This window comes from Drosophila hydei, unplaced genomic scaffold (assembly GCF_003285905.1).
Source record: "Drosophila hydei strain 15085-1641.00,03,60 unplaced genomic scaffold, DhydRS2 tig00008130-arrow-arrow-pilon, whole genome shotgun sequence".
In the NCBI taxonomy this organism is placed as follows: domain Eukaryota; kingdom Metazoa; phylum Arthropoda; class Insecta; order Diptera; family Drosophilidae; genus Drosophila; species Drosophila hydei.
The window spans coordinates 1,334,568-1,359,041 of record NW_022045839.1 but is presented as its reverse complement, the minus strand read 5'-3'; the positions used below and the strand labels follow the sequence as shown (position 1 = coordinate 1,359,041).

The window sequence follows — 24,474 nt, the reverse complement described above, 5'->3', positions numbered from 1 at the left end:
TTAGATGGCTTTACAGAGGATCGACCCCAACCAATACCCTTTACACACTGAGTATAAAAGGTCAACCTACGCGCTTGTTCTGCTCCTGCGAATAGTTGATCTCGTAGCCCTCGCTGATGTGCTTGGGCTTCCAGGGCGCCAGCATGGAGACTGAGCGCGAGACGGTGCGCGTCATGGGCTGCAAGGGGGGCTTGCCGCCAGCAGCTCCAGCTGCCGCTGCTCCGCCCTTGCGCAGATCGTCGCGCGACATGGAGCGACGTCGCAGATTATATGGCTGTGGTATGTCGCCCACTGTGGTGGCATGCAAATAAACCACGCTGCGCTGGCTGTGCAAGCTCGACTCGCCCTCTGTGCCGGAGCTCTCCGCCGGATAGCGTTCCCTGGAGAAGAAAAGGTGTTTGAGCAATGGAAATCTCTCCCTCTCTCACACACTCTATATATATCTACATCCATTTCTTTACTTACTTGCCGTAGCCGCCATCGACTGCACTCGTAGTCAGTCCGCGACGTTCGGCACTGCGCGCCGGCTTTGGGGGTCCAAGCAGCGGCCTATCCTCGTAGCGCTTTGGCAGATCGGCTGAACGCTCGAGCGACATGGCACGCTGTGTTGGGCCACGCTTGTGTCGCTCCACTGGCTCCGGCTCCGAGCCGCTCTCCGAGATGTCGTGCAGCTCGCGGGAGCGCGAATAGTGGCGACGCTTGCGGAAGTCCACTTCATCGCTGCCGTGCTCCAGGTGCTGCATCGAGCTGGCGCGCTGCCGTGCTCCGGTCGGTGTCATCGTCGTCGCCGCTGTCGTCGTCGCTGTCGACAGGCTCTGGCGATAGTCGCGCGACGGCGGCGGCGGACTGCGATCCAAGTGATAGGCGCTCTGCGAGTGCTTCGACAGCTGTGGACGGCGTCTGCAAGTGGCAGCAGATCAGAGTTTTGTGTCAATAAAACGGAGCAGAGATCATGCCTCGTTGCACTTACCTCGGCATGCTGCTGGCCTTTGAGATGGTTGGCGGATTCGAGTCCAAGTCGGTGTCACCGAAGAAACGCAAATTCTTGGCTGGGGCGGCGCTGGCATTGCGCTTGCTGCGCTTCAAGCTGGAGCTGGTCTCGCTGTGTCCGTTCACTGAAACATTGAGCTGCAAGCCAGAATCTTGTCAGCGACGGCGATCAAAGAGGAAGTTAGTGCACTTGCCTGCTCCTTGGGATTGCTCTTGGCACGACGATCCAGCGACTTGAACCAGCTGGTCTTCTCCGCCTTGATGGGCGTCGATGATGAGCTGGTGAGCGTTGTCTTCTGCTTGGGCGGCTTCTTCAACAGCAACGGACTAGCTTTCGGCGTGGAGAGCCGTCGGCGCATAGAGATGTCCATAGTCTGCATAGAAGATTTGGTTAAATTTGCAAATTTGCATATCAAGCGGGTCAAAGGTTCGCAGCAGGTTGCCCCAGCTATGTGGAGCAGGTGGCCTTTTGCTTGAGCCTTGTCTTGCCTTGCCTAATGAGTGACTGTGTGGCTTTGCCTGCGGCTTGTGGGGGCGCAACAACAACAACAACAACAACAATGCGAGCTCACGTTGCAAACAAACTTGTTTTGAGACTTTGGCCCAGTTGTGGTTGGTACGATATATATATATACTTAAGCATTTTAGGCAGGTAGCTCTATGGTCTACGAGAGAGTCGAGTGTGCTGCATGCCTGCTCTGCATGTGGCAGGGTATTTATGTTTATTTAATTTGTATGCCTTGAGCCCATGGCGAGTTGCAGCTGTGGGGTATACTGTGCTTATTGCCAGGCATGTAAGAGGCAGAAGTTGCTGTGATCAGTGCTGATCAGAATCAACATCTGTCCATCCCTATATTCGTCTAACTGTCTGCCTAACTGTCCTTCTGTGAGTCCATATGGCTGTTTGTTTGTTTATCCGTCCATGCGCCCGTCCAGCTTTCAGTCTATTCGTCCGTTCGTCCATCCCCCTTTCAATCTATCAGTCCGTCTATCAGCCTTTTTGTCTTGTCTATTCGCCTTCTCCATCTCCATCTCCATTCTCCATCCGCTCGTCAGTCCATCCATCCGTCCTTTCATCCATCTATCTGCTTGTCCGTCCGTTCAATCCTAGCTTGTGCATTTGTCTATCAAATCGCGTAGTTCTTTGTCCGATTTGTCTGTTTTTTCGTTAATCTATTTTTCAGGCCGCCCATATAGCCGTCCATCTAGCCATCCGTCTGTTTATTTGTCTGTGCTTCTATCTATCCGATCGCTTGTCTTTCCGTCCGTCAGTGCATACATCTTTCCGTATGAATCTCTTCAACTTTCAAGTTTGACATTTTCATCTTTGTATATCAGTTCGCTAAATTAGCATTCTATGAAATCCGCTGAAGACTTAATTAAGCAAATCTCCCACCTCCTTCAAGTTAGACTCTTTATATTTGACTTCTAGTTTCTTGTATAATATATACAATTTCGATTTATTTTAAATTTATATTGAATTAATTTTCAATAACTCAAACGTGATATCCATATACCATGGGAATTCGAACTTAAAGAGAAAAACGCATTGCCTGGCTCAGGGTGAGGGTAGCGCTTGGTCGAGCAGCCTCAACTAGATCAGGCTGAGTTGTGTTTTGATTTGTGAGTCCGTAACAAACTAACAAACTAAACTTTGCATTGGAATGTGAACGAAAGGTAAGCCAAGACAGCCAGCAATGCGCTGTGTCGCTTACGCACCCACCGAAGTAAGAGGAAATAAATATCAAATATTCAAATGCCGCCTTAATTTAGTTTATGGCCTCTGAGTCGCAGCCATAAATTAGCGAAGAACATTATTGGCTTTATTTTATTTTTTATTTATTTTGTTTTTATTTTTTATTTTTATTTTTCTTTTTTTTTGGTCATGTAGAATCTTCGAAAATGAATGCCACGGCACTTTATGTGTATTTCTTGTTTAAAACGTTTATTGGGCCGCGATTTTTATGGCCATCGGGCATGAGCATGAATAATAGCCGCATATTGTCCAAATCGTTTACCACTCGAAAGTTTCGCTCGCTGCGGCACGCAAACACTTTTTGACACACACGCAGAGCAAGAGGCAGGGCCACACCTTTTGGCCATTGTATCGAGTGGCAGTGGACGCCCCCGCTTGCCTGCAGGATTTCGGCCTTATCGAACCGAAATTCGCCAAAGAATTTCGCTAATTTGTTTGTCGCTCAGCCAATTGTGTGGTGATGCGTGTCGTTGCAACATCCGCTAGAACGAACTCAGTAGCTTTAGGCCAGTCAGTAACATCCTCTTGGCAAGGTCTGCAAGGCCCACAAATCCGCTCAAGCATTGCAAATTAGCTAAGCAGCAGTGGCAGCAGCGGCAACTGTTGCAGTTGCCCAACTATTGCCAGTAGCCTCAGCCCAGGCAAAAGCGTTTTGCAATATGGCATCTGTGCGCAGCTTTAATCAATTTCTCATACGCCCCGTTGGCCGTCGTCTTGCTGTCAGCTTTCTTGAGCGACAACAGAGCGCGAGAGGTGAGGCCGAGCTGGCCTGAGTTACTGACAGCTGCTGCGTGGGTCTCGCGCTTTTGTTCTAGCTCTAAACGCTAAGCGACGCCTCGTCAGCTTGCGGAATTCTCAACTCTATTTGGCCAACTGTTATTATTGTTGTTAAACACAATTTCAAGCATTCTTTATGGCATGCTACGTCTTGATTTAGACTCGATTTGATTTGCCCCTCAAGAGTGTCGCTCTCCCTCTCCCTCTCTCGCACCGTCTCTCTCTCTTTAAGTGGCCCCCAGCTGACATGACGTCTACTCGAAACGCTGCACCATTTTCGGCTATGCCCAGACGCCCACCTGGACAGCGTCTGTGAGCAGGAAGTAGGCGCCTTAACAAACAGCAAATTTATACAAATCTATAGAAAGAATGGCATAGTTAACAAGGCCAATACGAACTTGAAATACCCTCGCCGAGCAGCTTTAGTGACTATTTGAGGCAGTGCTCAGATTGAAGCTAGTAGAAAGCTTGAGATTTCTATAGGATGATGATGTGTGATCGATCTATGAGCTGCTTAAGATGCTGTCGAGTATAGAAACTCTGCTGCTCTGCTGTTAGTTTTGTCAGAGTTTTTATTTATGGCTCAAACTAGTGGAAGTCGAGCTAGAGTTCTACTTTATATAGCTCCCCTTTCATCCATCTATCTTGACTTACTCTCAATTTGAACATATCTTTAAGGCATGGCAATAGTTCTGTGAACCCAAGCAGTCAATGAGAGGAATATAGATTCAATAGAAATTACTTTAAATTAGTTTTAATCTGACTGAATTCATTTTCAATTCTTATTACCAACAGATATAGATGTTAGTTAAGATATGATACCATTGCAACTACTCAGACTTGAGTTGAGATAGTCAAAGATCAGGAAAGCAATGCAGCATTCCTTCAAGCTAGCCTGACCCATTCAATACAATTATTCGCTGATGAAAATAGAGTCACAACTCAACATCATATGATCAAGGAAACCTGGGCAAACAGCAGCAATTGGCAAGCAAACAGCTCAAGCTTCATCAGTTACTATTTTGCCTTTGCACAGTGAGTTGCTCCTTCACTGTGTCACTTTTCATGTCGTGTATCAAAGACCCTTTCGCATACTCTAACAAATGTAATCAAATTGCAAAAAAAGAGGCAAATTCGCACGTAGTTGGGGGCGACGCAACTGCCGCAAGACTTGATTAATTCGAAATTAATAATAGCCAAACCCATGACCAAAGAGCCGCACACAGCTGACCCATACGCGAGGTTCAACGACCTGTGGAGCAAGCGCCATCATTTGGCCATTAAGAGTCGGACTTACCTTTGGTTCGCGTGAGGTCTCTTCGGTTGATGCTTGATGATGCTCGCGATAGCGTGAACGCATCTCCTCCTCCCGTACCATGTAGCGCTCCTTCTCCTTGTCCTTCTCCAGCCTGGCCCTCTCCTTATCTTTGTCACGGCGGCTCAGCGTGCTGCTGGTGCCATTGGTCAGACGTGACTGTGTGTCTTTCTTGCCGCTGGAGACATTGCTGCCGCTGCTGCGACCGCTGCCGCCGTTGCTGCCACTGCCGCCGTTACCTGTGAACAGCTGCTTCACTTTCTCAAAGCCGCCCAGCTTCTTGTTGCGCTTCAGCGTGCTGGAATCTTCGCGCTGTTTCTGCTGCGATTGCTGCGATTGCTGCTCTCTGCGACGCAAGGTGCTCGTAGACACTGGATACTTGTCCAGATGCGGATCAAAGTGGGAGCCATCGTCTATGGAGCGTTCCCTATACACATAGCTGTGCTCACGACGCAGACGCTGCAGCTCCTGCAGCTGCTGGGCGCTCTCGCGGCGCTCCTTGCGCAAAAAGGACTCGCAAGCCCTCATATCATCAAGGGCCGTGCGCTTGCGCCATCTAAGCGAGGGCAACAAATGGAAGCAATGGATAATGGATGGCTCTAGTGCAACTACAAGTGACCAGCTCAGACTTACCTTGTGGTTAAATCGCCATTGAACGATTCCTTGCGGAAATCATTCTCAATGCCAGAGTCGCCCTTGTCGAAGCTGCGCTGCTGCAGCTTGTCACGCTTGAGGCTGCTCTGCCAATAGTCCTGCAGTCGGCCGCGTTCTGTGCTGCGCAGCTCTGGCGAGGATCTGTACTGATCCGTGCCCACAGTCAGCTGGGAGTCCAGGCTCTTCGGCTCCTGCTCCTCGAGCTCGCGTGGCGAGGAGCCGAGTCTTTCGCGATGCCGCGATTCGCGCACCTGCCCATCCCTTTGGGTCTCGCGCACATAGGTCTCCTTGATGCCACCACTACCATCATCATAGTACTTGGTGTGGCGATAGCGCGAGCTCTTCTCTATCTTCGGCAGTGTGGTACTGTTCTCCAGCTCCAGCTGAACGGGTCGATGATAACGCTCATCGGCAACTAGTTCCCGTTCCCGTTCCCTTTCTCTTTCCCTTTCCCTTTCACGTTCCCTTTCCCTCTCCCTTTCAGGACTGGGATAATCACGGAATCTTTCGCGCTCTTGCTTATAGTTATGCTGACGCTCCAATGTGGCCACCTCGCCGAAGCGACGCGTCAATATGCGATTCTCGAGCTGCGCTCGTCTGTAGCCCAGCTCATCGAGATAGGGCGCTGGACTGACGCTTCTGATAACGGGCACAATAGGTGGTTCCGCGCGTCGTTCCTGCTTGGGTATTTCTTCCTCATAATACAATTTGCGTGTCTCGAAGCCGAGACCTTCATCCTCATCGCTGAGATTGCGTGGACTAAGCTGTTGCCATGGCGATGGCGAATGGGAGCTGGCCAGTCTGGACGGAGTTGCTGCTCCCCCACCTCCATTCTGCATGGGTGAGTAGCTCCTCAAAGGTCGGTCGGTGGCTCTAGGTGGCCTTGGTGGTGGGAATTCGCGTTGCGGTGTACGCGAATCTCGGCCAGAAACACGCTGATGTTGCTGCTGCTGCTGCTGCGGCTCGTCGCTCAGATCAAGCTGGGCGTAGGTGATGCCCTCGTTGGGCCTTATGTAGGAGAAGGCCGGCTGACTAATGACCGGTTGTGGCGAGAAGCGCTCCATGGACAAACGCTTCACCAGGCCATTGACGGTGCGGCCCCTGGTCAGCGGCAAACGCTCCGCTGGCTGCTGTGAACTGTGCATATTTTCGCTAGACTTGGACTTTAATGTCTCAATGCGATCCCGTATGCCAGCGGATATGGATGAACCTGTTGCTGTGCCTGGTGCACCGACTACTGATTGCTTCTTCAACAGCGGCCCGTCCAGCTCCGCTTTGGAACGACTGCGTGAGAGCAGCTCACTCAGACCCTGGCCGCTCTCATGCTTTTCGCGCACAGTAACAGCGTCCGATTTGCGTCGCTCGCGTTCCCGGAAATAGTCCTGCTCAAAGAAGTCCTCCCGCTGCGTCTGCTCGATGATGGGACTCAGCTGCTGCTTGGCCGCTGTACTCGCTGTGTCGTTCTTCTTGCTCACTTTGCTGTTGCGTGAATCCTTTTGAGCGCTGCCAACATCACTTTTGCTGCGTACTAAACGACGGCCTGGCGGTCCGTCCTCGAAGCGTGGATCTCGCTCCAATTGACTAACATTCGTGTCGCTCTTGCGACTGAATAGGCCAAAGATCGAGGGACGTTTGGCTGGTTTCTTGGCTGCTGAGGCGTCGCTCACGCTGCGTGCCACAGGCTTGCCCTTTTTGCGACGCGTGGGCAACGAATGGAAACGCTGCGAATCGCTGTTTGAGCTTTGACGCGGCTTCTGCTTCACACGAAACGTGGGTATATTATCCCCGTTGGCCGCCTTGCTCTGATGCTGGCCGGCCTGTGCGATGACTAGAGCCGCCTCCTTTCGTATGTCCTCCGGATCGATGTCCGGCGGTAGCTGATGGTAGCCCTCTAAGCCAATCGGCGCTAAATCTGTTGTCTCGTAGTCGTACTCAGACGGTTCGTTTGGGCGCTTGGCTGCAAAGCATAAAAGTAAAGTATGAATGGATAAGCTGTGAAGTTTCGTTTAGTAAAGGGTTAAGAGATGAGATAGTATGAACTAAGTAGCAGGCAGAGAGCAGAAAACAGAGAGAGAGAGAGAGATCCTGGATATAAGAATTCTTTCGCTAACAAAGAGAGAGAAATAGGCAGAGAGAGAGGGATTGTTGTTGGAGAAGTCAGGATAGAGCTAGTTCACTTTTAGATAGAGTTGTAGAAGAGCTACATAGTAGAAAGAGAGAGATAGATAAGGAGTTTCCACATCTCTCACATAAGAACTACACAGCTCATATTCAGCGAAAAGGAAGGCGATCTGAAAGTTGTTAACTCTTGATTAAGCAACAAACAGTAAAGCTGCCTATTTAACTCAATTTTTGGGGTAAGAGCTTCAGAAAGCGTAAAGAAAGTTCAGCTAAGCACAAGACTTAACCAGTTAGAGATTCATATTTTCGGAACTGATTCTGAAACAAGGAACAGCATCAATTTCCAGTCTCGAATGCTCTGGTTGGCATTCATGTAATGACAATTAGCACATTAGACGAGAGGTCGGCTGCGCTGGCGATGATGTAATACGAATTTACCAACTAGCCGCAGCTGTTGGGCCAGTCTCAAAGTGTGAATTGGCAACAGCTGCCCCTGCTAAATAAGGCAGCCTGAAACGTTGCCACTAACAATGGATAGAGCGGCATTAGCCCACGTCTCTTGCTCTCCCGCTCCCGCTCCCTCTACCTCTCTCCTTCTCTGCTCGTCTTATGGTACGTGTAGTCTGTAATCGGGCGCTGTAAGCGCTAATGGCCATTGAAGCATCTTAGTTGAGCTGAACGAGGCGCTACTATTCGGTCGCTTCTATTCGAAGAGATCATAAAGATTCTTCAGCCACTTCCTCACTTGTTGTTCATAATCATTATTATTTAATACCCCGAAAACAAAAAACGTGCCGCTCCATCTTCAACAGCAGCCAACATAGCGATCATCATGACCGAATACAAGATTGCGGACCAGCAAACACCACAACCAGAGCAACCCAAAGCAGAAGAGCTCAAAAGCAGAAACGTGCGTGTTCTTTGATAGCTTTTTTAGCTCTTTGTTTCTTTTCTAGTCATTTTTTGTTGTTGCGTTTTGCCTTTTGGTTTTTGTTGTCTCTGTTCATTCTTGCTTTTCTACGGCTCATCAGCTCATCATCAGCTAGGGCCCAGCTGAACGGGAGCAATCACAACATCTTGACAATCAGCACTTGTTAAGCGATAGAACATGCCTTTTACACACACACACAGAGATACACATATATCATTCAACGCTTCTAGTTTGTTGCTTAAGTCATTTGTTTTGCTAGCCTAGCAATTAGGTTGACCTTGTCCTGACTAACTATAATAAAGTAGGCATACATTGTAATTGCTTTTACTAGATCTCTAACTGACTTCTGCCTCGAAAATATGGCTAAGAACTATCAAAGAAAAATATGCGCTCTTGGCCAACAAAACTGAATTTAATTTGTTAATCAAGATGCAGCCAAAGTTTTTATTTAAGTGTTGAGCTGAGATAATTAAGTTGTCTAATTGCACTAAGCCTTTTCACAGATCTGCTTTTTAAAGTCTTCATTTGTTTTTATAATGTCGATTGAGGAGAGGAAATTTGAGGCAGCTAATCTGTTAATTCAAGAGAGCTCTTTGCTTAGATTAAATCGTTAACTTGTTAAAGTCTAATTAGTTAATGAATGCCTAATATTTTTCCATTTTTAATTATACTACAGCAAAACTTAGCATTCAGCTACTGCCAGTTCGTTGCCTGCGTCATTTGTTTTTTTTTATAGCAGCTTAGCAATTGACTGGCTTTGCTTATACAGACTAAAGTAGTATATTTATAGATTAACAATTTATATCTAGGTTTCAAATCTGGTTAAATATTACAAAGGTATTTCCCTATCTACCCAATCAGAAAGCACTTATAACACTGGATGGATTCATAAAACATACGTTCATTATTTTCATTTTTTGTTGCCTACATTTAGCTCATATAGTTTTCTTAATTATGCATTAAGCTGATTTCTAGGTAAATCTATATAATCTCTTGCTCACCATTGGGATTATCGTTCACCTGTAAGCTTGACACAGCTGATTGCATTTTCACAGCCTGTCACATTGGCCGGGCGAATGCCTGTGGCAAACTGATTACGATACACAATGAGCATTGACAAGCTGGGCGTGGCAAGTGTCAAAGCGCCTTCACAACCCATTAAAACAGCCAGCAGTCAAGCGGGAGAAGTTTTCTCAATTGTGTAAAGGAGAAAGAGAGGCGAGACGAGGCGAGCTGCCAAGACTTGGCCAAAATGATGAACGAAACGCAAAATTGTGATTCCGTGATATGTGTCAAGGTAAATTGTAACTATGAAGCGCATACCATACAAGTGTGTACGTACAGTGAAGACCCCAATAAGCGAACATATACGTTTATTGCTGAAGCAGAAGCAGAGTAGATATGAAACGTCTTTCAGAAGGAAATGAAACATTTTCTTACATTCAGTGCAAGCCCGATTGTTCACTCACGGCAGACTTCACTGTAGTTTTATATTGTACGATCGCTCGACATGCGAACTTGAGGTTTACTCAAGGAGCCGCTCGCATGTTCATCAGTTTGCGGTTGTTGTTGTCGTTGTTGTTGCTGTTGAGCTGAATGCATTGCTGTTGCGTTTCTTAGCTTGAGGTGTTTCTGTGGCCGCGTTTTGTGGCTGGGCATTTGGGCAACAGGAAAGCATAAATTGCGACTAAGCGACAGTTGGATAGCACAGCGAGTGAAACTGAAGCTCAAGTCAATGTCAAGTAACAGTAAACGCTCTACAATGCCGCATTCCCCCAGAGAGCTGGGCTGGAGTGCAGCTATGATTGATTGCGAAAGCTCTGCGTCAACAGCAGCAGCAACAGCAACAACACCTGGCACAAAGAGCTGCTGAAAGCCATTCATTAATTTAATCATCGATCCACTTAATGAACTCGAACCAGCGCCCGTCGGGCTCTATGATTTGTGTGTGCCCATGCCGAATGAGTTCTACATGCCTACAGGAATTTGAATACTACAAAAAAAAAATATGGAACACAACAAAACTTTGACGCATTGCGATAAGAAATCTGATCCAATTTTCCGGCCTATTGCAAGCAGTTCACCAAACCAAACCTGCCTCAGCGCCTGTTCCGGTTTTAGTTTCGTTTCGTTTCGTTTTCAATACCCTGAAACTCTAGCAAATGCATAAATAGGGTCTAATGGCTTAATGGAAATGTAGCAGGAGACGTGGCGTATGCTTGATCAGCATTAAGCCTTCTTCATCTGTCTCAGCAAACAAACCTAAGATTTTCATTCACTCTAACTAGAAGCTTCCCTAGTATATAGCTTATACAGTTATGCATTACAGTTAAGCACTAGAACTATCTAAACTATACTCTGTCGCAGCTTTCAGGGTATCTGCTAGTGCGACACTCTCTCCAACAAGTTTTTGCTTGGTTTTTTCGTGATAGCTGCATTTGTTGTTGCACATAATTTGGTTTTCGTGATAGCCAGAAATCACAGCACACTGACCAAGTCCCAGTTCATATTGCTAATAGCAGCCAGTTGTTATTTTGTTGTCGTTTTTGTTGGTTTCATATTTCATGACGCCGACTTTCACTTGGCTAAGTTTATGTATGATGATGGCATGTGCTTGGCTCATTAGGAGCCACGCTTAATGGCATTAGCGTTACGTTTAGGCCAACAAATGATTCATATCAAAACGCGCCCACAACCTGTCATTGAGCTAGATAACAGGCTGTTAGGGCACTGCCTACTGGTCTCTAAGTTCAAGTTTGCGACGTGCGGGCTAATGAAGCAACACCCCATGGCAGCGCGGGACTCGGGATACGAAACGCATGCGAAGGCGAAGGCAGCGACTGCCAAAGATCTTGGCGCTCAGGGCCGTTCGGCGCGCCTTTGGGGCATTTCAATTAACCTGCGCACTTTCAGTTTCGATTGGGTCGGGCCTAGGCCGGGCCGCTTTGCCAACTTTAACTTTATCTAGGCGGGTCCAGCGCATGCACCGCAGCAATTCCAATACTAAACGGCCGCGCACTCATTCCAGAATTGAAATAATTGAATGCCCTTGTGCGCTTATCGTTGTGCCAGAGTGGAAGGGAAAGAGCAGAAGGCAAGCCAGCACCAGCACCAGCAGCACAAGCAGCACCAGCAGTAGAAGAAGCGGCTCCTAATCACATCAAAAGAGCTGTGCCGCATGGACGTCCTTGAAGGCAGTCAGCGAGCCAGGCTCTCCAATGTGACAAGTATGCAAATAAGCTAGCCTATTTTGACATGAGCCTGCACTCAAAAGCCGACTAAAGCAGCATCCTCGCTGAGCCCAATTAAAATATCTTTGAGTTGTTGTTGTTGTTTTAAAATCTCTTGTCGCCGTGACTTTCAAAACAAATACAAATAGAAACTTTCGTTAAAGAATGGACGCGTCTCATTTGCGCACAAAAGACTTAAGCGACAAACTTGTTTTAGCACAGCAGCTGTCAACAGCTACATTAAGTGAGAGCAAATAACAAACACGCACACACACAGAGCGACTGTCTATATAGACGGGCACCTCGAGTGCCGAAAATAAAATATAATCTGAGACTCTTTTTCAATAACACATTTCGATAAACAAATGACGCAATCTTTGCAAATTCAAATCGTAGCAGAACTTTCGAGTTTTGAAGTTGATGTTTGATTGGACCGATGCTCGTTGGCGTTTGGCGTGATTGAGCTGATGATCAATGAGCGACAACTCCATTTACCCAATTCGCAACAATTTATAACCCTCGGCACTCGAGCACTTCACTCAATTCACAATTTAATAACTGCGAACGCGACGACGACAATAACACCCAATGCCAACCGGGCAAAGAACCTGACTGAGCCACAGCAACTCAAGACTCCACACAACAACTGCAGATAGAGAGAGAGACAAAGAGAGAGAGAGGCTGCTGCCTACGCCAATGTCACAAAAGCAAAATAGTGCGAAATGGTGGGCAGTTCACAACCAAAATGCGACTTATTAATTAAGTTTCTTCAGCTCGCTGTGACAGTTGTTGTTATTATTGCTGTTGTTGTTGGCACTATAAAACAACATATGCAAATTATGAATTAAAAAAACCTAAATGGCATTTTAATGGTGGCAATGGCGTGCGCTGCCAGACAGCCCCAAAGATCTGCCTCTAAGTCGTCGTCGTCGGGCTGCCCCTTTGCCACCCGCATGGTGCAGAGTTTTACAGGCACATAAAATCAGGTTTGACAAAAATCTGCGCACAAGCAATTCCATGCGAAAATTGCGTAGTAGGCGTAACACAAAACAAAGTCATCAACAATTAGTGAAATGTTGTCATATGAACAGCTTGCAAATACCCTGTAATACTAGCGAACTGCTTCAGTTAGGTAACTATAAATATATGCATCGAATGAATCTGTTTTTATTTAAGTAGATATTTCATTCCTTTTTTATATTGCTTGATATAACAAAGATTCACAAATCGTACATCATAATTTTATGGAATCAGGCAAGGATATTATATTTATATTTTATTATTATGTTATATTATTTATTTTTGTTTTGTTAGTCTAAATCAAGAGCATCTGGTTTCTCTTAGCTGAATTATATTATATAAATTTATTATTAATTTTTTTTAGATATAGTTACTCATAAATGAAGCTAATGTCTGTTCATAAAGATATTTGATTTTACTATATTGTATATTACAATATTTTTTATATATTATTTACATATTTCTATTCGAAATCTCTCATCACTTTATCGCTGAAAACTTCATTAGTTGTTATGGTTTTTCAACCATTCTAGACACAGTTTTCTTTTCGCACAATGAGCTCATTTACATATGTTTACAATGCTGAATAATAAAATTAAAACATATATACATATTTTTGTTTATGATGCTTTATTATAGTACTAAAATACCCTGTAAATGGTGTGCTAAACAAGCCCTAGTCTTACGCCTGAGTTCAACTCGCTTTCATTTGCACTTAAGCACAGCAAAATATTTTTTTATTTTTTATTATCAGAAAAATAGTAATTTATTGCTATACCCTGTAAATTATTTTAGGCAAACACATTTAAGGAAGTCATTTAAAGATATTTTAGTCTTGGCAAAACGATTTATTTTGTCCACTCCCACCAGCTGTCACATTTAGTCAAGTCTATCATACTCTAGTTAGCTCCAAGTCAAGTCCATCAGACTCCGATACGTTGGCAGAGAGCAGGCCACGAGCTGAGCAGCTAATCAAATTCAAAACTGGTCAAATAAATTAAAAATCACAGCAAGCAAACGGCATAGAAATTGCACGAATAGGAAACGCCGCAACAATTTCATAATGATGCATACCTATTAAATTAATTTTGTTTCTGCTCTTTTCTTCTGTCGTTTTTAACAATTAAATTTAATTAATTAAAATATATGCGAGCTCATTAAAATATATGTATTTATGCATTATAAAACACGGTGGCAAACAGCGGCTCATTTAATTACGAGTTCAAATTGCAAATCGCAAATTGCAAATCTTGCGTCATGATCTATGCTGCGGATGCCCAATTACGACAACTTGTTGCAAGATCAGTGCCATAATTGAATCAATTAATGAGTCACATTATGGTCAGCAAGTCAGGTACTCTCTCCTCTGAACAGCTGCTCAAAGATTATGTCATTCGCAACGGATGTCAGTTGTTCAACTCTTGTGGATCACATCTAACTCTCAGCGTGTTCTAATGCAGATTGTACAGTACAGAACAGCAATAAATGAAACTAATATGACTACGAATCTTGCCAGATGATCTAGAAATAGGATAAATTATTTTAATTTTAATTTTTTTTTAAATTTGCTACAGCTCAAAGAGTTCATAATTCATAGATCCTTCTGTAAAGAAGATCAATCTGTAACCTGCGGACAAAACATGGAAATCTAAGCTCTAAAATTATATATATGTAAACTATATATATATAGATGTAGCATATCTGATCAATTAATATAGAATGTCTACACCATGTAAATATGTGAGTTACAATCTATGTAGACTGATCTACATGCAGTCTACTGTAACTTATTAACTATATCACTAACTGCCATAAATATATATACCTCCAATTTAGCACGCGAACATCATAGATCTAAGCAACTTATAGACAAGACTGGACAAGAGTATATATTGCACATTGCAGCTACTTACGACTTTACTAGCCAGCTGAACTTTAATAATTAAGAGAATCTGATCACAGCAGTGCCAATATGCATCTTTTCACTTAATAAACAAGTATAATCACAAAAACAACAATAATAATTGCAACAACCTGCCTTACATACACACCTGGAATAACAGCTGGCAGCAGCTTGACTCGTTGCTGCCAAATTTGTCGCTACGCAAGGTTGCCCACGAGCTAAAATACACTGACATCACAATCGCACTCACCAACACACACACACGCACTCATATACTCACATTCATAAGTTTGTTTATACACTTGACTCGCTGTTCATCAAGTGAGGCTCAAGCAAAGAGCAAAACTTGCCTCAAAATTAGCCTCAACAGCTCGGAATGAAATGTGGCTTTAACCCCACAGGCAGCTAATTTTTGCTACGCACACACACACTCACACACACCCATGTTTTTAAGCTAAAATTAAATCATCATTTTATCTATATTTTCTCACATAATTGCCTCAATTTGCATGTGAACAACAAAGTCATTTAAAACATTATGCTTAACTACGTGTAGTCTGCCTCCCTCTCTCTCTCTCCGTCTAACCCTCACATGCTCCGTCCGTCTGTATCGTTAAATGGCGCCTTGGCCGTTTTTAGATGAGACTTTAAGCCATCATTTTGGCAAATAAATCTAATTAAAATAACACATCAATCTAACGAGCGGCACAAACAAGTTAGCCAAAGAGATCTTGTCGCGATTTCAGCTCAATTTGAAGTAAAGAAGAGCAAAACTTTTAATGCCACTTGCGACTACATAGTTGCCAAGGCCGAAATTAGAGGTGATTGCAAAACATTAACTAGATTCAATTTAATTACAAATTGAGTTTAGACCATATTGAGTGTGAGCTGCAGAAGGAAATTCAAGTCGAGACGAAAGCCAAAAACAAAAGACTTAGGCAACGAACGTGACCAGCCAGTGACTGCGCGCATCTACTAAATGCAGCTAAATAATTTACATTTATGCCGCTTTTGTCATAATCAATTTTTAATTTCTTCATTTCAGACAGAGGCCATAAATTCCATTCTAGCTTTGGTATAAATCGCATTGCCCCTGCAATTATAAATGCAGCCCCAACTGGACTGGAGGATTGTTGCTGTTCTTGTTGTTGTTGCTGCAACTGCTGCCAGACATAATCATAACAATAATAATGTAGTCGACTCTGGAGACAAACAGACAGTTCTTGCTGCAGCCACAGCGACAGTCGACAGTCGACAGTCGACAGTCGGCAGTCGGCAGTCGTACCAGCCTGAGCGCATACACATACATGCACACATACATATATATATTTAATGCGAGTGCCACTGATGAGTTTTTTCGTTGCTTTTTATACCCTGAACCCAGTGAAAATGGGAATTTAGGGTATAATAGCTTTTTTTGCAAAATTATGCAATTGGTAGAAGAAGGCGTGGATGATTCCATATGGCATATATATTCCTGTCTTGATGGAGACAGGAACATCAATCCACTGCAAACAAAAGTTGAAAACTTGACAATATAAATTAATAATTTTCTTACTCTATAACTCATCCAGTTTTTCTCTAATCGATAAATAACTTCAGTTGTGAACGTCAACTTTGGCTTGAAGCTTTCTGTGATGAATTCAGCTCTTAAATTATTAGCAATTTGTAATACACCAAACACATATTGTTCAAATAGAGCTTACTTCATATAGTATAAGCTTCAACTTTGGTACAGAAACACGTTTGACTTGTACAATGACGTTCTTTAAATTGCTTGAAGAACATACAACTAGAACCAAAGTTGTTCAGGTACAACTATTCCGAGAAGAGCTTGTTCCTTCCTGCCTATAGCTGCTTAAAGTATTACAAGATATTTTTAGGGTATTGTCTAGTCGTGCACGCCCGCCCACAGCTCTCGTACTTATATATGTTTTTTCTTTTCAGGCTCAGCCACCCATTTGCCAGTGCGAGACCCAAAGACTGATGTGCAAAGTGATACTTTTGGCTTTAACAACCAGACGCAGCAGCAGCAGCTGTAGAGAGTGTCTCACTACTTGGAACTTGTAATGCCTTATAAAAAAATTATATATATATATATATCTACTTATTTAAAATAGTTATTTGTGCCTGACTTGTGTGCGAGCTCTCAAGGTAAACTACATTTTATTGTTGAGGCGGCATTGTTACGAGCATTGCTTTTGGCATTCGTTCTGGCTTATTCGCCCACTGCTTTGCTTCCAGCTCCCCTATAAACATACAAGCCACATATATATACATATATATGTGTTTATATATTCTATATATGATGCATGCAATCAATATCAACACTGGGACTCGTCAAAACAGTTCAAAGAATTATGCAATTGATGGATGTGCAAATGCCATTTTTGCAGCACCATCGAAGCCAAAGTCGCCTAACCATTTTGAACTAGCACGAAGGTGATTCGCTTGCCATGTCTCTGACCATCTTAGAATCCCAATCAGCTAGCAGCTCGCAGCTCGCAGCTCGCAGCTTACTGCTGACTGCGACTGCCCAGTTAATTAGTTAGTTGAATTATGTAGTCATTCCGATTGTCGATGTGCGGAGCGTGGGTTGTTTGCGGCATTGATTGACCAAAATTAGCGTGTATGTCACGATGCCAGTATATATATATGTGTGTGTGTGTGTTTGTATCTGTGTATTTTGATCATTTTAGCTAGCGGCAAACATTGAGCACATTCAAAAGCCGTGTGGAGAAATGCAATTATTGACATGGCAAAACAGGTAAAAAGTAGGTAAACAGTAGACAATAAATTTGCTTTAGTGAAAAAAATACACTTAGCTAGCAGCTGAGAAAAGAGAAAGAATGTTTTAGTCAACAGCTGTTGACTGAGCTCAGCTGCTGTGATACTTGCAGCTTATTTTAAACTTCAATGGGAACTTGTTCTTCCACTTAATATTTTCAGTGAATATTTTTTTAAAATTTATTATTTACATTATTTATTATATTTAATATTATTTGCTTAAGAATTTAGTATAAAAGCTTGGCTTGTAAAGCTTTTCCTGGTTCCTAATCTCTAGTGACTTCATTGAATCCTTCGTTGCTTTGTCAAGGCTGAATAAATTTTCTTGATCTATTATCTTTTACATTTTTTATTTATTTTTTTTTTTATTCTTTTACTCATTAATCAAATAAAAAATTTTTCCAAAATTTTTCAACTTCAAATTTGAAAAATTTATATAAAAAGTAGCTTTAAAAGTTCATTCTGAGGCTATCAAAAGTTTTTTCAAATTTCGTATGAGACTGTAGGAACTTTTACGCTAATATCTATAGTTCTTTTATGAATTTAGAAATTTGTTGTATTAAAATTTGAATATGTCATACTGAAAAATTAACAGATATCATTCTCTCTTTTTCCAGAAAAAACCAATAATTTTTAACAATTGCAAATATCGCAAAAATAAGTGATTTCTAAGAATTACATTCAATTTCTCAATTTCATTTGCATTCCTTAAGCACTCCGACTTGAAAAGATTCTGTGGCTCTAAGCAAGCTGAGCCGACTTCTTCCATAATTTGCCTTCCGCAACTTTTTATAACATTTCAGCAAAAACATAGTAAATTTGGCTTTAAAAAACTCTTATTATTATAAATAAATTTGAGTGTGATTTCAGTTCTGAGCTTTGTGATTGATGTGCCGATGCTTAGCCCAATGCTCTACTTTTGTTAACAATGAGTTTCAACTAATTTATCATTAGACTAATGACGGCTTTTTAGTTAGGCATGTATTTAGGCGTATGTGTGTGTGTGAGTGTGTGAGTAGGTGTGTGTGTGTTGTGGTTATTTTGAGGTTATATGCCTTAACACAACACACTGACCTATGCGCTTCACATGAACATCCCGATTGAAGCTGACACGTGGTCCGCCGTTCGCCGCTGCTGTTGTTGTTGTTCCATGTTGATGCTGAGGTTGAGGCGGCATTTTGACTCCTATTGCAAGTACTTTTTCTTTTATCAGCTATAATTATTCTGTGAGTCGTTGCTGGGGTTGTTGTTGTTGCTGTTCGCTTTCAATTTTTCACTTGGCTGGGAGAAAAGTTTTAAGCTGGCGTTCCAGGCATTTTATATTCTGTGTTAGGTTCGACTTAGAAACCTTGTTTAAAATCTTGACTGCAAATCGAAATAGAAAATAGAAGAAAAAACATATCTCAACGTCAAGTTCTTGATGCAATTCGCCTTCGGTTTAGTTCGTATTATGTGTTGAGTTGTTTTTTGTTGGTTTGAAAGCCTGGTTAGACGCGACCTCGTTTAGTTTGTTTTGTTTATTTGTTTTTTTTTTTTTTTGGTTAAATCAACTTTTTACTTGCTTTATTAATGGGCAGTTCACATGTGCCCCACTGCCAGCGAAAGTGTTATTAAAATTAAATCAAAGCTTTAGTTTTGATAGACAAAAAGAGGGAAAAAAGTTTTCCTCAATCTATTTTTGTTAACAAGAGATTTCGTATGCCGCGCATAATCCGTTTGCAGACAAACACAACGCAATAAACCGCCAAGAAATTAGAAACGAAAACAAGTAGAGAAATAAAAGAAAAAACCTGACAGTGAAAAGAATAATTGCCAATTAATAAAAAGCCAATGACTCTGTAGACGAATCCGCGTTACCCTAACCGCCCCCAGCTTGTGGCTTCAAAAGGGGGCGCGACACGAAGTGGCCAAAGCGAATCAAGTTTGTTTTGCGTTATGCTCGTTAGCCGAAGCACAAAAAAAAAACAAAAAAAAATCAAGAATACGTACATCATGAGGGTGTTTTGTCTGTCTGCATACGATATATGGCATATATAATTCGAAGCGCGCCTTTGTCATTGTCACTGAGCGGAATGGAGTTTGAGTGAGTGGAGCGAATATCAATACAAAAGCGGATGTCGGGTAGCCAGCAAACTGGCCGACAATTTGGGTGTGTCCTCCAGCTAAATATAACAACAACAACAACAACATGAATATATGTTGATTGCGATTAAGCAAACGCGATAATATTCATATTTGAATACGAGTCGAACAAACTCTATTTAAACAATGCATTCGCCCCGAGGACTTCGACTGCAACTGGCCGCGCTAAGCAGGCGCAGCCAATGAGCATCCACTTAGTTTGTGTGCCAGTCCAGTCCAGTCCAGGGCACCACTGCACGGCAGACACGCACCCACCCAAAACGCCAACGCAGCAGCGCGATGTAATGGGTAGAAAATGCATGCCCATTATGGCACCTGGTCAGAGGCCGAGCCGCAATCATAGCCAGAGCCGCAGTCGGAGAGCGCTTAGAACCAGACTCAGAATTGTAGCGACTGCCCAGTGCTCATTCACTTACTGGCTTACTTACAGACAGGACAGCTTTCCACTCTAACAAGCACATACACTCGCACACAGAGAACACACCACAGGCTAAAGTCAATCGAGCGACTAGACATCAATGGCGACGGCGTATGATCATGACTAGAACGTCTGGCTGCCCAGGCTCTAGCATTGCACCACATACACTGAGAGAAACCAATAATGTAGATTGTTTCCAGTTTGGAATCTGGCATAAAAATTGTTTAATGTGTATAGAACACTTTAAGCAATTTTTATACCAGATAAAATATAATAAATAAATAAAATGCCCGATAAAATATAAATAATAAATAAATACTTTTTTGTTCATGCATTTTGTATAAATGCAAGAATTTTAATGCTTCAAAATAATATAAATTTTTTCCGTTAAACTGATATTAGTCACAACTTATAGTTGTACGTAACTCTTCTATTTAGAAATTAAAAAATTAAATGAAAATATTTATTAATATAAAAACTTCAGCAGTTGAGGCAAGGTATAACATTTTCCCAGTTAACTGAAAATTTACGCAGTTGAAGAATTTTACTTACATAAAATAATTGAAAAATTGAAAAAATAATATTTGAAGTCAGCTAAAACCTTCACAGCTGAAAGTCTTAATTTGGCATAGAAAATAAGTCACAATTTGTTTCGCTAAGTGTACGCAAAACGCTTGAAGCTGCCAATAAAAATGCTTTACCATATAATTTGAGTGGCGATGCGTGCGCTGCGCTGCGCTAGCCGCTGCGACGCAACGACGCATCGACTGACGTTGATGGGAAGCTGACTAGTCAGCATGGACACCGACGACTATGTGTATAAGTAGAACCCACTGGCAGCAGGTCGAGGCCCAGATGCCGATGTCGATGCTACGATGCTACGATGCCGATGCCGATGCCGATGCCGATTGCTGCGCGTTGATTGCGCCATGAACGTGATTTGTTTGTAAACACGCATTATTAAGGTGTAATAAACATAAAATTTGTAGCGCTTCGAAGCGTAGGAGCTAACCTGTGCGACGTCCTCGCTCTGAGCATATATATATATGTATATATATATTCAATTAAACAACTTTGCTGAATGCAATTTGTATCTAATTTTGCAATTGCGTAGTGTGTAGCTAATTTTATACAAATTATTTTAAATTATACGAAAAATGGGGCTCAGAAACAAACAAGCGTTGGAAGGGGCGAAGTAATGATTCTGAACTTGAACTTTGACACGGCGAATGAGGCAGAGCAAGACAATCAGTAAACATAATGACGGCCTAGGCCCAGCCCAGGTGCTCCCCCTGCTGGGCCTGCCCCCACAACCAGCCAGCGAGCGTGTCAAGTGAAACCAAAAGTGCGGCAACAGCCCCAGTGGACAGACTGACGGACTGACAGACAGGCAGACAGGCGAGCCAGAGTCCGAGTGTGAGGCTGAGTCCAAGTTTGAGGCAAAGGCAAACAACGCGTTCGCCCACTTTGTGTGTGTTCTCGCAGCGCCAGCCGCTGACCTTTGGAAAGGGGGTTCAGGTTCAGGTTCAGGTTCAGTCTAAATAACAGGCAACAGGCAACAGGCAATGGGCAATGGGCAAACAAACAGCTAACAGAAATTGAGTCTGTCTAAAAGCCATGTCGAAGCCGAAGTGAAAATGAAGGTGTAGTCCAATTTGTAAGTATGGCCAAGCCCCAAGGCGAACAGCAGCCGTAGAAGTCCAAGCCGACGTCAAAGTTATGCAAAGACCAAGAGCTATAGCTGGAACCTCTGCTTTCCGACTGCATTTTTCCATGCGTGCCGCCTTTTGCTTTGTTGGTGGCGCTCGCAGCGGCAGCAGAGACGTCGCCGTGGCCGTCGCTGCTGCTGCTCCAACGTCCATTTGCCGACTTGGCAAATACTTAATTGCATTTCGATATCTATGCTCAGGCATCTGTGAGTGGATGCCGCATCGAGCTCAATACCTCAGACAGCGAGACAGAGGCATTTCCAGACACAAAGACAGCCAAGTAGAAGCTGAACTGTGCTGAGCTGGTTGTCGGCGACAGCCGAGGAAAATAAGAAGAAGCAGCAGCAGCAGCAGTCTCTGTCTCTATTTTTTATTTATTTCGTTTTCTTTTTTTTTTTGCATTTTCGATTTTTACAACTAAATTCCCTTGTTGCATGCGCAGCGCACAAAAGAAATTAGTAATTGCTACTTGCCATATTTAGAGCCATATTGCATACCTAAGATACTGCTGACAAGTTGAAAAGAGATTTCATTTGCTATTCTAATGTTAAGCTAGCGCCCACACGCACACACACACACACACACACAGATAGTCACTGGCCAATGCCAACCTCACTGAGTTCGTCTCATATCCGTTCGCATATTGTTTGTCATCGTTTTGTTTGGCTGCCCCGTTGATGGCCGGCCGTCAATCTCACCATCGCAGTCGCAGTGCCCCACTTTGCCCCGCCCCGCTCCCATTCCCTTGTTCACATTGTGCTCGAGCACGCTGTCATTTTCACGCTTTGTTAGCTCACTAAACTGTAGCTCACAAGTCCGTCTAGGAAACGTTTGTATTTATGACTACATATTTCACTTTATTATGTATGTTAGAAGGTTAATCTCTGCGGCATTACATTGCAACTTTTTTCTTTTTTGTTTTCCTCTCTGTTTTCTTTTGCTCAGCGCCTTTGTGGCAATTTCTTTGCCTTGTACACTACCGAAATACGAAAAGCTGTGCATCTAATACACAAGTGTGTGTGTAAGCGTTGCTATCTCAGTGTACCGGAGTGTATCAGCTTTTCGGCAGTTTTGATGAGAAATGTAAATCAATTTCTTATTTAATGGCAAGCTGCCAATGATTAATGTGGCTCTCAGCTCTGAGCTGCTCCCAGCGGGCACACAAATTTGGACTACACAAATTTCACTTTTCGAATTTATAATACAATAATTAACCCAGAGAGTATCAATAGCTACATGGGCAAAAAATAAGATGAAAAAGAATATTTTACTTAGCGATGCTGAAGCTTTAATACCCTAGCAGAAATATGCGTTGATAGAGTGAAAAGTATTCGATATTTACAGTTATTATTTTATGTGTATATATATTAAATTTTTAAATATTTATTTCTTAGAAAATTTCAATCTAGGGCATATTGCTGTTGTTCAAATATAGAAGGCGTGGGCGAGCTCGAAAAGCATAAATAATCTTGATTAAGAGCTAAACTCGCGCTATCTGACCATCTGCCTGACCTTTAGCCAATCTGCTTGCCCTTATATATGAAGACGTCGATCTATATCTGAGCATATCTTGCTTACTTCAAAGGAATTTCTTTCAATTAGCCTCTAAATAGAATACCTGTTGAGTATATATCTGCTTGGCATTACATAACTAAGGCTTTAGTGATAATACCCTAAGCTAAAATAGCTGTAGAGTATGCTCTCGACTGCTGCTGTGCCATTTTTCACATGTCACAGTGTGCTGGCTGTGCGACTTTTAACCTGTGCAGAAATCAATTAGGTATCATATCGAACAAGAAACTCACACACATGTGCCGAAGAGCGATCGATCATCAGCGTTCGAAATGAGCGTCATCAGGCGAATGCTGAGTTGGCCCTTGATTGTTCGCTCAGTGAGTTTTCAAAATGTTTTCTAATTTATCAATTATATGAATCGGGCAGCGAGAATTGTGCGCAATTACTGAGTAAATAGCAAATGAGCCGAGTTCGTTGCCTAAGTCTTTCGTTTAATTTTCTAGCTGTGAGCCAAGTTCGTTGCCTAAGTCTTTTGATTCAATTTCTAGTTATGAGCACAGTTTGTTGCCCAACTCTTTTCTTTTCATTTCGTTTTTCACCCAACAATTCTCGCTAAGAGGCTGCACGAAATTTTGAAAGCTCTGGGTGTCAGTTTCGTTTTTCGGTTGCATCTTTCGAGCTCGGGCAACATTTCCGGCAATGTTGACGGTGGCAAAGGTCAACGACGAAGAAACGAATCGGCAATTGGCACCCAAGCCCATGCAACGTGCCGCATGTTGCATGCTGCCTAGCTGCCAACGCTGCATGCAACAACTTCAGTGGGAAAAAGGGCGCTAGGCATGCAATATTTTCCTTCTTTGGGTCTCTGGCACAACTCATAATCCATGTTGCATGCGAACTGTGCGACCATCTTCCGTCTTGCATAAGCCACAACGCAGTTTCACTTTTCCCGTCTTACATTTTTTTCTCTTTTTGACTTTTTATTTGGCTTTTATCTATACCAAATGTCGCTGCCGGGGTAATTAAAGCCACTGGGCCAGCGGTAGCGGCGATTGGAACATAATTTATGCAAATTTTTGCTGAAATCTTGAGTCTAATTATTAGCTGCCAGCTATGAGGGATGTGATTTGATTTAATTTGATTTGATTGATAGAAATGCAAGAGTCTGCTGAAATATGTAAGTATATATGTGCATGTATATGCTAT

General features: G+C 43.0%; 1 protein-coding gene across 2 annotated transcripts in view; it reads right to left on the bottom strand.

Moving 5' to 3' along the window:
- The window catches only part of LOC111597917 (zinc finger CCCH domain-containing protein 18), a 32,278-nt gene that overhangs the window by 416 nt on the left and 7,388 nt on the right, over window positions 1-24,474 (bottom strand). The window contains exons 1-8 of one of the 2 annotated variants that reach the window (XM_023312860.2): window positions 18,833-18,996; window positions 18,559-18,765; window positions 5,472-7,449; window positions 4,821-5,394; window positions 1,185-1,364; window positions 971-1,128; window positions 466-900; window positions 71-380 (exon numbers count right to left, since the gene is read on the bottom strand). In XM_023312860.2, coding sequence (XP_023168628.2) covers window positions 71-380; window positions 466-900; window positions 971-1,128; window positions 1,185-1,364; window positions 4,821-5,394; window positions 5,472-7,449; window positions 18,559-18,661 — 3,738 coding nt within the window. In that variant the 5' untranslated portion in view covers window positions 18,662-18,765; window positions 18,833-18,996. Of the gene's footprint in view, window positions 1-70; window positions 381-465; window positions 901-970; window positions 1,129-1,184; window positions 1,365-4,820; window positions 5,395-5,471; window positions 7,450-18,558; window positions 18,997-24,474 lie in introns of those variants that run through there. The other variant, XM_023312859.2, reaches the window with a different exon arrangement.